General features: G+C 38.1%; 1 protein-coding gene across 1 annotated transcript in view; it reads left to right on the top strand.

The window, feature by feature from the left end:
- Window positions 1-4494, top strand: part of LOC107102070 (zeta-sarcoglycan-like) — a gene marked incomplete at its 5' end in the record, with an annotated part of 55183 nt that extends 50689 nt beyond the window's left edge. Inside the window, 2 exons of the mRNA XM_015401233.1 lie at window positions 2337-2460; window positions 3916-4494. Of these exons, the coding sequence (XP_015256719.1) occupies window positions 2337-2460; window positions 3916-4107 (316 nt within the window). The remainder of the gene's footprint in view (window positions 1-2336; window positions 2461-3915) is intronic.
- Between the last annotated feature and the right edge of the window lie 11678 nt (window positions 4495-16172).

The following is a 16172-nucleotide window of genomic DNA, read 5'->3' as shown; positions in this document are numbered from 1 at the left end:
AATTAAGTAATTCATAATGAGCACTAGTAACTGAAATGTTTATTTACAGAATACCCAGAGATTGGTAATGTGTTATACATATAATAGCTCATACTATATGATGTGTATCTGTGTGTATGTTATATATATGTATATGAAGTTGTGTTGTGGTGTGTGTGTGTGTGTGCACTTTCTATATTTATTTTCATTGTTACTCAGCTTTTATGTAATATCTGTAAAAATGTTATGACATTATGATATGATATTATGGAAGAATAGCTACTGCATTGACTCAGTAGCTAATGGGGATCTAAATAATTAAACAAATAAATAAACAAACCCAGCAGCTGCTTAGATTGACTGAATAACAGTACCTCCGTCTTTTTATTATATAAATTGAGAAGGTTAAGCTCCTCCCATAACTAACGTTAGGTAGACCTACACATCATCCACATAAAATGGAATGAAGCATTGTATTTCTGGTAAATGAATCCCAGATGGAGCAAGTACAGAAATCAAACAGGACCCAATATGGATCCTTGAGGAACTGTTTTGCTGTCATCCGAAATAAATAAAAAAAATCAACTTCTTCTGTATGTTTGCTGCATGTTTTGGGTTTTTTGCAAGCATTAAAAAAAGGGCCTTTTATGTTTTCTTCTTGGTTAATGCTCTCCTTGCTCTACCTTTGGTTTAAATGACCCAAATGTGCTCTAACTTTGTCTAGATCTTAATCCCTGACATGTCTGCTTTGTTCTTTGATAGCATGATGCTGTGGTTTTTCTAATGGTATTAAATGACTTTGAAAGAAAGTTAGTTTGTTACATCTACTCAGCTGGTTAATCAGTCCCACTAAATCATTGAACAGTTTCAAGAGCACTCTGATCTTAAACCTAATGGTATGTAATCTAATAATCTCAGAGGACTTTAAAAAATAATCTAAAATAATCTCCCTCTGCTGATTTTCAATATTTAAAATTATTAAATGAAAGCAATTTTCTTTGAGTTTAGATCCAGGTTTCTGGAGATGGGTCTCTTGAACTTATTTTTCTTATAAGATAAGTAAAAAAAAAAAAAAAAAATAGTCCATGCATTAAGCTTACCAGCTCTGCTATTAATTTTAGGAGGTAAAATAGCGTCATTTAACATATGTATTATAACTCCTGATCAGGTATTGATGCATTTAAATGATACCTCATTAAACCTGTCTGGTTTTATTGGGCAGCATCAAGATAAAATGTGACCTTAGAGTGCCAGAAGCACACATGGTGATGGAGGGAGCCCGAGCTGGCTATAAAACCGAGAAGACATTTTGAAAAAATTTAATTCATTTAATGCTTTGTGCTGGACTGTGTTTGAAACAAGCACTCTTGGAAATTGAACACTTTGTCTTCTGGAAGAGTCTGCCTTTATATGTGTGTGTGTGTGTGTGTGTGTGTGTGTGTGTGTGGCTGAATGGTGATGATTGAACTGCTTTGAATGGAGTGAAAATGTCTCGCACACACGCATCCCACATCACTAATTTCTAACGGCACGGCTCAGTGCAGAGTGTTGTAAATGAGTCTTTTAATGACTCTGCTGTCCAGGCCATGGATCATCGCTGGAGTCTTGAGAAATTATTAAAAAGTGACTCGCTCAAACATTCTTTTAGCTCCCTGTGAACATCAGGGGCGCAGAAGGAAAGAGAGGAACAAAGAAGTGGTTTTGCTACAGGGGAGAGAAGATTTTATTTATTTTATTTTTCTTCTTCAAATCTCTGTGGACTGTTTCTACAAATAAACGATGTTCCAAAATGTGTGCCACTTAAAGCGGTTCAAACAAATTCAACAGGGCTGCTTAGAGCGACCCATTTAAAATTTATTGAAAAGAGATTTAGGCAAGATGTGGGGGAAGAAAATCAATTTGCAACAGTTATGAGTTATGAAAACGGATATTCACATCGATTGGCGCTCACACTTATCTGTCTGTGTGTAAACAAACAGTCCAAGGAGGAAAATGGTAATTGCGTTAGCTTCATTGTTGCTGAAAGTCAAAAATCAGCTGCTGGGTTTATGTGCCACTAAGGATGGGACCACTTAAGCTTGGAGTAATGTGCAGTGGCACCTTTACTTAACAGCAGCTGTAATTTCCCTCCTATAGAAATATATTGAAGTCAAATAGAGGCACCATCAGCCTTTTAGCGAAAATGTTGTGATTCATTTTTCTATACTAAGTCGAAGACGTCTGAACTCCAATAACACATGAAATTACCCAGTGATGTATAAACGAGGAGAAGAATCAGAAATGTAACCTGGGATCATTTGAATGGGTTCACTTATTGAAACACCACCTTTTTTCTGGGTAAAAAAATGTCCTCTCAGGTTGGAATCACCGACTAGAACTCTGAGCATGGAGGCTCCGAGAGGCGTGGAAGTGAGCGCTGCTGCGGGGACGCTGAAGATCAGCAGCAGGAAGGACCTGCAGCTGGAATCCACAGAGGGAGAGGTGAGAGGATCTCATCTTACAACAGGAATTAATCCAACTTTAATAAGTTGCAAGAAATTTGAATTTTGTTCCACTTTGCTCTCAGTTTATAGGCAATTTTAAATAAATATCTAGATTTGATGGGAAATAAAAAGGTCATCACCTAATGACAAATATTTTGTCATAAAATGGAATGAATTATATTCTATCATATTAATAATCCAGTAATAAATGCATATGATGTAAAAGTGGCTTCTAAAAAGTATGCCTAATTTTGCTGTTAATTGAAAGACTGTCCATCTAACCATCTTCGATCTAATCGTTTATCTCTGTCTCTTTAAGATACTTATTTAAATCATCTGTTTATTCACTTTTCCATCATCTACCTGTCTTTCCATCCATCCATCCAATTGTCTGTTGTTTCTTCCCTATTTGTCCATTCATATTTCAAAGTGTCCATTCTTCCATATATCTTGGAGTCTAGTATTTTAAAGTTTCCTAACTATTTTAGAACTACGAAAGGTAAAGTTAAGTATTTTTTTTTGTTAGCTTTTTAAACCGACTTCAAATAGACTGAAATATTTTAGAAATGTTCATCTGGAAAAGGTCAGGGATTTTGAACCGAAAGAATGAAGGAACTTTAGAATTATGAATTTATTTACGGGGTTTGCTGAAGATTGACTTTTTGTTTTTATTCAACAATTGTTTAGTTATTTTAGAGGTTGATTGTTAATTTAAAAAAAAAAGAGTAAAGCTAACTGATACTGCATAAAATGATTCAAACTTATGAATGAAAGAATAAATCTTAATAAAATCGATTCATATATTGTTAAAATATAAAGTCAAGAGTGTAAAAACTCTAAAAATGAATGAATTAATTAATTAAAACAGACCATTTTCTGAGAAAATAACCCACTCAGAGCAATAATCATAATAATCATACTCCTTCAGTGGTTCAAATTCTGCTTTTAAGTAACTTTGCAATCTGGTTATTAACCCAATAATTAAGAGAGATAGTTACTAGGTTCATAGAATAGAAAAGTAATCCTAATTTTTTTGATAATCGAATTAAAAAGTCAACCTGCTATTGTAATTGTAATGGTATATAGAAGAATGGAGATGCTAATATTGAAAAAAAACTTGAGGAATTGCAGCTGCAATGGCTGAAACATCAGTTAAAGGGAGGAAATGTGGACAGAGTTATTGTGAGGTTACTGAATAAAGACCACAGACTTGAACTGAGTGGTAAAGAAACATTCTTGGATTTCAACTTTTAATGATGTTGATCCCGATGAAGCTGTAACAGAATTTAGTTATTTATGTATGAAAGTAAAGACCTGCTTCTCTGCTTATTCTCATCTGAGACTTGCTGCTCCTGACAGTGAAGAATCGTTTTCAGGTGGTAGTACATCCCATCAGGGCCCCACTAATGATTTGTTTGAATTCTAGTTTTTCTGTGCCGTTTCTCTCCTCCAGATCCTCCTCGATGCCGACAGCATTCGGCTGGAAAACCTTCCCCTCGGCATCGCTGCTGCGTCCGCCGGCAAGGCCTTCAGGAAGCAGGCTGTGTACGAGGTGTGCGTTTGCCCCAGCGGCAAGATCTACCGTTCTCCAGCTGAGAGCGTTTCCACCTGCCAGGCCATGAGCAGCATCTGCCTGTGGAGCTGACCTCAGAGCAGCGTGCTGTGACCACATACAAACCCGAGAATCGGCTCTGCAATCTGAGATCAGTGGAGTGGAGATGGCATCTTCAAACCCTGAGCTGTCAGTGCTCATAACAGGACAGAAGCATCCAAATCGCTGCCTGCAGAGGATCGACACATACAGACTTCACTGACTGAAGTTCTCTACAGCAGGGAATACGTATGGATCAGTTTTCACCATTTAATCATAAGCAGAGAACACAAGTTTTATTTTTCTACTTTTAGGTTTATGGAGATTGTTTCAAATGTACAAAAAATTAATCAATACAAGGTGCCTTCAGCTTTAAATGGCGTCACATTGAAACCGTCTTGTCAATCAGACATGGAGAGATTAAAATAAAGCAAGCACACAATAAACAGCTTTTATTTGCTATAATTCAAATGTGTCTTTTAATTAAAGTTAGAGGCTGCCTGGTTTGAAGGTGCAGATGAAAGATGTCCTAAATCAAAGGTAAATATTTCTCAATTTCTTGGCTCCATTTATACAAAAACCTTTTTTGTGAAAATGCTCAGAAGAGTCAGTTTAACGTCTGTCATGATTGTTCTTCCAAAACATTTAGAGCATGGCTCATTTGTAGAGGTCAAGCTCCAGTAAATAAATTTACATGACAGTTTTAATAATTCCATACAGAGCTGTTATTGGCTTTGTTATGACATTAGCTGTCTTTATTTGACTTTTTTGAAGGCGATGGAGGGGTCCGTTAAAGGGGAAATAACCCACGCTTTTCCTATTGCAATTTTGTCCTCCACTTTGTGCAATGTAATGCACCACTAGCTGTGGAACTGACCCTCAGCATGATGCTGCCACCAGCTTTTCCACGGTTGATATAATCCACCTCATCTCCTCCAAATTAACTTTTTAATGATCCTGGTCAATTATCTTAATCTTTTTTTTTTTCTTGTCTGATAGTATCATAAAACTTCTTACTAGAATGTATTCAGCTTGTCTCTATCCTGGTTAGAATCAGGAAGTTCCTACTGGGTTTAACATGCAATGTCTTCACCAGATCTTCAAGCCTCTCCTTTGGAGTCGCTGAAGTTGTGCCAGAAACTTTGATCTCTTAGATGTGTTTACTCAGCTTCTCTCGTTTACTCCCCTGCTGCTGCGGCGTTCATGTTAATCCCCTGCACTTCTGCCAATGGCTCTCCTATGGCTGGCTTACCTGGCTACTCCAGCTGAGCGCGTGGCAGGAAGCCATGTTTCGTTTGGCCTGTCTGAGATATTTACCTCCCACCAACCCGACTCCCTGAAGGCTTCCAAAGACCAGCTCATCTGGTAGGAGCCCTCTTAGCTTATCTTAAGGGTAAGTTTAAGACATGGGGCGGCATGCTGATCCTCTGCCCTGCAGTGCATTTTAAAGGGCAAATTTTATATTTTGCAGCCAGAATACCTAAAAAAATATCAAAGCTTTAAAAACCAAATAAATCACAGCTCTTTTTTTTATTTAATTATAACAAGATAAGCCTCTCTATTAAACTGAGGTTGTTGCAGGGTTTTTTTTTAGAATAGAGAAGCATTACCAAATATGAATGAAGTGGCATATGCAGCAGCAGAATGAGACTGCCAATTTTTTTAAACAGAGAACTGATTAATTTTTCTGCTAAAAGGACATATTCATGTTCACCCTCACTAAATAGCTGCAACATAACTTTTTTTTTCACAGTCTGGACTAAATGGAAAGAACATATGTAAATTGTACCTGCATAGCATTGTTTTTATGCAAAATGTAGTCATTTTATTATGAATCTAATCTGTAAAGTAATTTATTTAGTTTAATAATTACAGCAAAACACAGACGGTATATCCTCCATTCTGTCTGTGTTGTAAACAATGACATCTTCCTCGGATGAGTTGTAAATTGGATTATAAATTATCCTTATAATGGCAGCTTACTCTAAAGTCTTCCTATGAGCCATGCAGATTCCAGCTGAAGCCCATGTTGGAAGGATTGCTTCTGATGGATGCAGAGATCTCCACAGCTAGATAGGTGGGTGGTACCAGCAGTGCTGACCCTGGGTTGCTTTCACGTGCACACATGCAGAAAGCAGGTGGAAATCAGTGAAGCTGTTGCCAAAATTGCCTCCAGATACCATCTGAGGGTGAACTGATGCTGGTGCTGGGACTGAATAAGGATTTTATCTCTGTAGGACCTGAACATCTCAGGTAACACTCTGGAGATGTGAATGAGTCAAATGTCTTTCATTATTAGTGTTTGATTGGTTCTTTATTACTGTATGTTCAGTTCACATTAAAATGATATTCTGTTGTTTGTGGCCATTCATAAAGCTACGAACCAACACTTTATATGCATGTCGTTTCAGAGCTTTAGAGGTATCTGTTATAAGCTAGCATCGAGTCACGTATCAGATCCGCCCACATGGCCAAAGACCTTAAAGTGCCGGAGAAAACCTGCTCATTTAAAAGAGGGGATTTCTCTTTCTCTTAGCGCCAATTCACAACATGTCATCTCAAGGCACTTTACAGAGACAGATCAACTAGAACATACTGTCGGATTGGTTCAAAGTTTTCTATCTAAGGAAAATCAGCTGATTGCATCAACTCATTGACTCGACAGCAATCCCTCACACCAAGCATGCATGCAGCAACAGTAGAGAGGAAAACTCCTTTTTTTAGCCTTAAAGTTCGGGTTCGTTTGAAGGGTGTATAAATCAGTGCCTCTGCACAGTATAGAAAGATTACAAATGTGACATACAAGCTGTATTTTATGTATTACTGACTGAATAATGAAGTTAATCAGATATTTGATCCTAAAATTTTTAAACAGGAACCCCACATGGTGTTTGGTGCATTTAAACTCTTAGACTTAGACAAACTTTGGTGTCATTTTGTATGCACAGAGTGTATACAAAACCAAATTCAATTGCATTCAGCTTACAACAAGTGAACCTTACCATTTATGAAGTGCAGCAGTGATCAGAATTTAAACAGTATAGAAACCAGTTTAAAAATAAAGGTGCAAAATGCATTGATACGTGAAAGGTTCAGTGCAGTGCAACATAAATATGGTGCAAAATGCAGGAGACATTAAATTGTGTCCTATTTAAAAGGATTATAAAAGTTTAATGCGTTGGTGTAAAATAATGTTGCGAGTGTCATGCAGAGTCCAGAGTTTAACAGTTCAGCAATCTGATGGCAGTGGGAAAAAGCTGCTGGCCCTGCATTGAATGCTACAAACCATCTTCCTTGAGGGCTGCAGGGAGAACTGTCCATGGTGGGGGTTTGAGGGGTCATTTATGATGTTATGGGCTCGGGACACGCAGCGCAGGGATGAAATGTCTTTTATGGAGGGAAGAGGAGCCCCAATGATCTTCTCTGCTGTTCTCACCACTCTTCTCACCTTCTTCCAATCTGAGGCACTGCAGCCTCCACACCACACAGTGAGACAGCTGGTCAGAACGCTCTCTATGGTGCTTCTGTAGAAGGTGGTGAGGATGGGTGGGCGCAGGTGGGCTCTCCTTATGCTACTAAGGAAGTACATGCGCTTTTGTGCCCTTTTGACCAGTGAGGAGGTGTTTACATTCCAGGTGAGGTTGTCTGTGATGTGCACCCCCAGGAATTTGGTGCCGTTGACCACCTCTACAGCTGAGCTGTCGATGAGCAGTGGAGAGTGGTTAGTAAACTCCATCTACAAGTAGAATCTGGACCCCAGAATCAACATATTTTTATAAATCTTTCTCTGTTTTAAGGCATTAATGTTTTTTTATTTTCATAGAATGAATTCGACAGGAAAGGGAAATAAAAGAGAGGGGGTAAAACATGCAGAAAAGGCCAACAAAATGGGACTCAAACCCATCAAAGCTGCATTGAGGACTTAGGCCTCCATATATAGGGCGTGTCTTTAACCCCTGTACCTCTCCCTCACCCACAACAAAGATATTTCAATTGATTTTTCCATTACATTATATTCAAGAGTCCAAAAAAAGAACCACAGTAGGGAAAAAAAATATTTGCATAGATAAGATAAAATAAGGACAACAGCAGTAGATACAAGTATATGTGTGTGTGTGTGTGTGTGTGTGTGTGTGTGTGTAGCTATTCTTAAATATATAAAATGAGAAGAGGCAGGCTGCAGCTGTGAAAAAGCCTCAATTGTTCTAGCAGGGCATCTGATTGCCCTAGCAGTGAGGTGTTCATTGAGTTCATATAAAAGAGACAGCCTGGGAAAAGAAAGTGTCTCTGTGTCGTTTGTTTTTTCCCCATTAGGGCACTGCTGCGTCGACCTGAAGGTTAAAGGTTGAACAGGATGTGTAGAATCCACTGAGAGTTTAGTTGCTCTTTCTCTGGCCCTATAATTGTACCGGTCGTAGATGGAGGGAAGGTTGGCCACCATTGACCTCTCTGAACACCAAATCGTTCAATTTGTAGATGAGCCAAACCACATAGAGATGGACATGCAACAAAGGATGATGGTGTAGAAGATGACCGGCTGCTCCTGCAGGAGGTTCCACCTCTTGAGTTGTCACATCGACACAGATGATGAAGGGTTCTCCAGAAGTCTGACCTCGTCTCCAGGTGGTTCTGAGCAAACCAGTGGACCAGTCTGTCTACCTCCTGTCTCTATTCAGAACCTTTAATAGAATAGAAGAACTTTATTGCTATTACATTGTAACAAGTACAAAGCAACAAAATTTACTCTCTGCATTTAACCCATCCCCTTGGGAAGCAGTGGGCTGCCATTGTGCAGCGCCCAGGGAGCAGTGTGGGAATTGCAGAATTGCAGTCAGTCTCATAACCCCTCTGATCCAAGTTCAATGCCCTAACCACTAGGCCAATACTCCACCATTTAAAGCCCCCAGATCCCACCAGTGACTGGTGTCTGCAAATGTAAGGAGTTTGGCAGACTGCTATGTGAAGGTGTGGTTTTTGTACCATGGAGAAGAGGAGTGGAGAGAGAACACACCCCTGAGGGACGCCAGTTCTCCTATTCTTTTCTTTTATCAATAAGCAGAATTCTGACTTCCCCAGATTTATACCTCATAGCATTTCTTACAGGCTAAACTTTAGGGCTTAAAAATAAAAGACAGAAACCAAACTCTTTTATATATACGTATATAACAAAGACTTTGTACCATAACTATAAGAACTTTCTAACAAAACATCCTAAATCCAGAAATATTTAGCTCATTGTAGTTAAAGATTGGAGAATAGTTTGATCAGAGGAGCAGCCACCGTAAAGTCATTACCAGAACAGTTTTCTAGTTCACCTCCTGTCACTTGACTAATTGGACATTTAAGGCGAGTCTCTTCTGTCCCATATTAAACAGGTGCAAGAGAAAAAGAGAAGAACCCTGAAAAATAGTTTCGCTAAAGTGAGTCAACATGATTGTAAAAGCCAGGTGGAATGAGTTTTCATTACCCAGAATGTGATGTGAATCAATACCATCTACATCACATAGCAAACAGTCCAGTGAGTTTTAATTTTCTAAATTGAAAGCAAAAAAAAAGGTGGATTTTAAGAAAGACATTTTAACATATTGAATTCAGAGAAAGCACCTTGGCCAACAGCGAGGGGAAAAAATGCCGACATGTCCTTTACAAAAGCTGTCAGTTTGTATGTTTCATTTTCCCCTGCAGGGCGGACATGTTGCCTACGCAGTGGTGATGAAGTAAGGGTTTCACCTGCCATATGCTGGGGCATTATGGGGCGCGTGCTTTAGCCACAGGCAATCTGAACAGAAGTGGCCTGAGGAGAGAGTTTAATTGCTGGAGTTAGAGACAGATTTTATCATAACATGCCGCTGCACGGTCACAGCTGGGTGCACATTACACATTCCCTGCCTCTAATTAAGCCCAGAATTACTGTTAGAAATCCAAATTGGGTTTTCAAGAATTACTCATCAACTTCCCATGATGTGTTTTTTAAAAAAAGATTCATGATGATAACAAGGAGTTTGGGGTAAAAGTCATCTGGTATTTATTACATTATCAAGTTATTTACATCTAACCTTGAGAGAACAAAGCAGATTCCTCTCTGTCCTCATTTATTAGCGATGAAACCAAAAGGGAGCATTTATGCAAAGCTAAGCACAATCCCATGATCCATTAGCTCATAGACCCAGCTTTAGCTTTGCTTACGCTATTTAGTTACGTTCTGCATTACTTGCAGTATTGCACGTCATTTGGAATCATTTTTCTTTATAGATCATTGCTCCAGTTCTTTATATTGTCGGGAGTTTAATCTATCCCACCATTTATACTGAAGTCGAAACTTGGGTCCATTTTACATTGATTCTTTGTTTTTGGGATGACTGACCTGTTGAAGAGACGGTTAGGACACGTGGCCCCACATAAAACTCTGAATTACTTTGTTTGCAGAAGATCTATAACCTTGTGCTGCAAAATGGATTGTCATGAGATCTGGTTTTTCAGTCTCACTACAAATCCATCTTGAAAGATTCCCGCTAATATGTCCGTCTTGTAACCACAAGCGGGTCGGATCAGTGACATGCCAGCAGTGTTTTTTGGGGCGGGACATGTAGGAATGACAACAGTAAGAAGAGCTTTGCCAGGGCTACGCTGGAGGACTCACCTGTCGATACAGCTTTAAGTAAAATAGCAACAATTTGACGCTCAACAAAGGAGCAAAGAGAAGCACTTTGTGCTTTTGTAGATGAGAAATGTATCTGCTTTCCTTCTGACATGATTTGGAAAAAGTTTAATTTATCAGCTTACTCCGCTAGTTGTGAAGACATAACAATTTAATGCTACAATTGGCTAAAAGCGAATTATGGAAGGTAGTCACCCAATCAGCTCAAAGAATGGTAATAAACGTCCCTCCTTTTCACAGACAGACTCAACAGCAGCCATCCCAGATTGATAACATAGAACCTAACTCAGTTCTACACATATCAGTCTGGGTACTGCCGTATTGGAAGATCTACTCAGTGATTTCAAAGTGCACAATTCCTGTAACAAACAATCCCATATTATCTTCCCTCCACCATCAAGTGATTATGTTGAAATGTTGGTTTTGGTTTTTCCAAATATGACCAAACATCTATGTTTTGATCTAAAAGATGATACCTTGGCAGTTTTGTGGAGCCCTCACCTCTGCAAAATAAAGTCCTGCTGCCATATTCTCTGGTCCGTTAACAGAAACTATAACATCCAACATCATAGTTATAGGTGTTGTGGAGGATTTTCTCTCCATGCATGAGCCCATTTCTCCTCGTGCACGCTCTGTTTAAAAGTTGCTGTTCTCATAGCTCATACAAGCTCACTGTGTCCGAACGTCTGCTCCAACCCCTAAATCCCTCAATCACTATATAGAACGCGGACTATATATAGTGCACTTTATAGCAAACTCAGTTAACTTACCATTTGAACAGGTGATTACTACTTTTTGCTCCGTTGGTCACATAACTCCTCCTTCATTGGTACCAGCGCCATTTTTGTTAGTAGTCGCCACTGTCGGGTAATGACAGCATATGGCGCCATTGTGACATCAAACCCCATAATGTTTTGTGAGGAGAGCTCTATGTGCAAAGCATTCTGGGACATATCTGCCTCTTTTGAGGCCTTTGTTTTTTTCTCGTACACTTCGTAGACACTTTTTCTCCTACAACCCTCGGCCATCTTTCAAAGAATTGCGGTGAGAACGGTGAGCTTGAGTGACTGACCAAAACCATGGCTCACCACAGATATACACCTGAAAGTGCGCATGTGTATAAAGATATAGCTAATAGGACGAGCATGTATGACGGCCTTACGTAAACATATCAGCAGAATGATTGACAGTTAGTTGGACAACTTATTTAGATGATCCACCAGGAAATAAAATATTGTCCTCTATACCTTTAAGGTCTGCCGAATCAGAGAAGGAGCTTCTGTGTTTTTTGACATTTCACCGACCTTGAAGTAAAGTTTTCAAGGATGTTTGCTCCGGAGAAGCCTGTCAGCTGCCATAAATGTTCACCTGTAGATAATATTCTCCTCTGCAGTGAGGTTGACTTCTTTTTAAAATAATGCATGGTGATAGCACCAACCTGTGTGTGAAAACATGAAAACTGATTATGTGCTTTTATAGCTGGAGTCCCAGATCAACAGCAGGAGTTAATTATTATCAGAGACTATTAAAATTATTTAACTTCTAAGAAACAGCTTTTATCATTTTTGGCTTCATTTCTAAGAATAAATCAAAGTCCATCGGTTTTGTGTTTCTGTAAACTTGAGGCTGGAGTTAAATCATTTTCAAAGATCAGCTTTTTTATATATATATATATATATATATATATATATATATATATATATACTGGTCATGAATAAAAATCCTAGACCTTAAACAGGATGTCTTTTTGTTTTGTTATTGATCAGGTTTGGAATAAATTATCCCGATAAGGTCAACAGAAAACATACATTTACAAGTGTTTGACATGTTATTATTTTTATCAGCCCTCTTTCTGTGTCATATCTGAAAAATATTTGAGTTGTAGAGATACTGTTGGATCATCTTGACTGCGTGACTTGATCTAATTGATCATGTGTGCTTCAGTTTTTTAGGTGTTCAGGTAAAAAGTGAGCATTTAGAAATCCTGCACCGGATATAGGAAATTATCAACCCTTAATTTATTATGGATCCCAAATGCTTCGTATCATGCATGTTGATTGATAGAACATAAATTGTAATGTTCCTAATTGGGTTTCATTTTAAGTCTAATTAAATCAGCTTTAAAGTACATAATAATCTTCCAGATGTAATTCTTTAACTGCTAGTCTTTTAACATGAAGCCAATTATAACATCTATGAGCCTTTAAAATATCTGTGGTGCTTGGAGACAAAACAATCAGCATCCAGCACCACTCCTATCATATAATGAATTATGTTTATTAACTTATGTAGATTGCACCTTTAGCAAGAATAATTTGACTTGCATCTGAACAACTGTACTGCTGTGACAACAATGGGTTGATGCTGCCCCCTACTGGTCATTAAAAATAATATTCTACCTTTTTTGAATTTTTTGAATTTTTTGGGTTGAAAATTGATTAAAACAAGTAACATAAATATATTTTGCATCATTTATAATTCAATTTTGCAAACTGAGATGTTAAATACAATGTTGGATCACAATTTTCTACCAAATAAACAGGAAACTGAGGGTCTGAAAGATAAAAACCAAAGGTGTGCATATTACAGCATTGTTTTAAAATAATTAACAGAGGCTTGCTGAGATTAAATGTATAATCTTATTAGAAAAGTGACAACATAAAGGTTAGACTTGTGACAATAACTAATATTTTTTTGTTTAAAGGGGGTAGAGTTATCTGAGACCCATGGGCTCCCGCCTTGCTTTGCAGAAGGCTGGCTCACACCTCTTTACATGATTGCTTTTCATTCAAATGTGCCATCATTTATGTATGCACAGCCATCCTAGGCTCCTAACACTGTATTTAAATCATGCTGAGGTTTATAAATTAACTGGGCCTCTCTTGCACCTACATTTTTTTATTCAGTTGTAAAAGTGCCATCTGTTGGGGATCAGTAGCCTTTTTTGCCCTATTTTGAGCCAACTTTTGGAGTTCAGTCATCTCAGTCCTGCTTGACCACATATGATTGTTACAGAGCCGTGAAAAATTAGCCTTTTCTATCCACTATATGCCACACTACTCATTCTGATAACTCCTTTAACTTTTTATACAGAATGGTTGGTGTTAGACTGTTTTAAATGACCTGTAATCCATTCAGACAAAGTAAAACCCTTTTTATTTTAATTTATTCAGGTAAATGTAGTCTTTCATACATTCTTTGAAAGCCCTACATTTCCAGTAATTAACCTGTCATAATGTAACTGTTACTCCAGTAGAATTGCTCATATTGTTAAAGCACAATGTTCTTGTGCCAAAACCATTTTTCCCCCTGCTTTACCTTTTTCAAACTTATTTAATTTCTCAAAGGTAAACTGCACTACCATTTACTCTACATTCTGCTCCCAGGCAGGAACAGAAACAGACCCAAAAATCAGACTTTCAAAAACCTGGACCTTTTCATCTATTCTACAAACTATCCAGCAACCTTAACTCATATAAAACAGGGTCAATTGATGTAAAATCACATGATTAGAACGTGTAAATCAGCCAGATCGAAAACTAAAGGGGAAAGATTCACCTTTATATGAACAAAGCAAATATGTTTCGCAATGACTCAACTCAAAGATAACATATTTTGCAATTCAGTTTAAAAACTCCAACTTGTTGAATATTATATGGGTCTGATTGCAGAGGCGTAGCCAGAAAATTTTCATAAGGGTGGCCAGACAATAACCAGGGTACACTGAGTGGTGGCATCAAAACCTCACGGTCAATCTATACTGTTCCATAAGGAAAATTAACGGGCAAAACATCCATATTTTCTAAACAAAGACAAACTATACTTTCCCAAAGCCTTTGCTAACAAATAGAGGGATATATATGCTTTCTAAATAAAAGGTATAATGGATCAAATTCTTTCAGGTTTGAAATTTGGGCGAACATCTTTTCCATTGTCATTACTTACCTACTTTTATCAGTATTTATTCTGCATAAAACTGATATTTACAAATATTAATATCTACAAAAATTGATAATTTAATAGGTTTTTATTAAAATTGTTGTTTATCTATGATTTCACTGAAGACTCCTATAATTTCCTCTTTACCCAATAAAACTGAAAAGAGCATGAATTCTGTATTAATCATCTTTAATGTTAGTATATTGGTGTGCATAATTAATCATAGTGTTTTTGCTGTCAAGTCATTGTTTATATATGAAACATTTAAATGTTTTGCCACTGTGGAGTAAAAAATATGAGCACTGAGAGTTGATATCCAAGGAAGAAAAGGTTTTATTTTACACTGCAGAGGAGAATGGCACAACCAGCTGGATACAGCCCTGAATGCGATTCTGAGGCTGCAGCATCCAACGCCTGAATATAAGAAGATTCCATACACACACATACATTAACATTTCCCAGGAGAAACACTTTAGTTTATCACAGGACAGAGATTTGTTTCAGATAACAGGTTTCCATACACCCCAAGTCATGAGAATCTTGAACACAATGAGGACATGTTATCTGTATTATCCCCTAGGGGGAAACTTCCTTTCATCTTAGAACAAACCTTCTAAGTATTCAGTATTTAGGTGACCTAAGCGGTGGCCAATGATTGGCTAAGGGTGGCCATGGCCCCCCCTGGCCCCCCATCTAGCTCCGCCCCGGTCAGATGATTGAAAATCCATGCACTGTGATGCAAACGCATTTAATACTTTATTCTTTTCATGAACTAATGCATCAATGCAGCCTAACATGGAGGAGACCGGTCTATTCTGAAGTGAAATAAAAGCCCAGTATTTAGGAGGGATGACATCCTTCCTGGTTTTACAGCACAATGCTTATGTTTTACCTGCCAATGTGACTTCATAGCTACAGAGAAAATCCAGTGTAAAAATTTGAAGGGCACTGTTAAAGCTATCGATGCGCGGTCCCTCAGTAAATGTGTAATCTTAATGCCTTTATTGAAATTGCCTCTTGATACTTAAATAAGTCGGACAACAATCGGAAATGTTTGATGCAAGATGCATAGTTTTTGTTATCAAAGTATAAAGAGAACAATGGCGTAAATATCAATAAGCAGAGACTGCGTTTGCTTTGGGGCCCCGACACCTGGTAGGGCCCCTTCAATTGAGGTTTATGACTTCTCTTTGCAGATGTAATGGTGCGAAAAATTCCACTTAAACACAACTGATTCTATATTAATTGATCGGACATATTTATATCCCAACACATGAAAGATTTCAACAGGATGGTGAGCCGTTTAAACACGACACCAATAGCAAAGCAGACAGTGCTACTTTTAATTACTATTAGTGTTGCGCCGATGCCATTTTTTGGCCCCGATACCGATACCTGGCTGTGCAGTATCGGCAGATACCGATACCATAATAATGTAAAATAATTGCCATCATGGCTTTGTCAGCTGCTGCCTACCTTTGTGAAGCAGGAAAAAAATCTAATACAAAGTGAATCCAGTAGA

The sequence above is a fragment of the Cyprinodon variegatus genome, unplaced genomic scaffold (assembly GCF_000732505.1).
Source record: "Cyprinodon variegatus isolate N-32 unplaced genomic scaffold, C_variegatus-1.0 Scaffold1196, whole genome shotgun sequence".
Lineage (NCBI taxonomy): Eukaryota > Metazoa > Chordata > Actinopteri > Cyprinodontiformes > Cyprinodontidae > Cyprinodon > Cyprinodon variegatus.
Note: the sequence above shows the minus strand (reverse complement) of the source record. Positions and strands in the feature narration are given on the sequence as shown.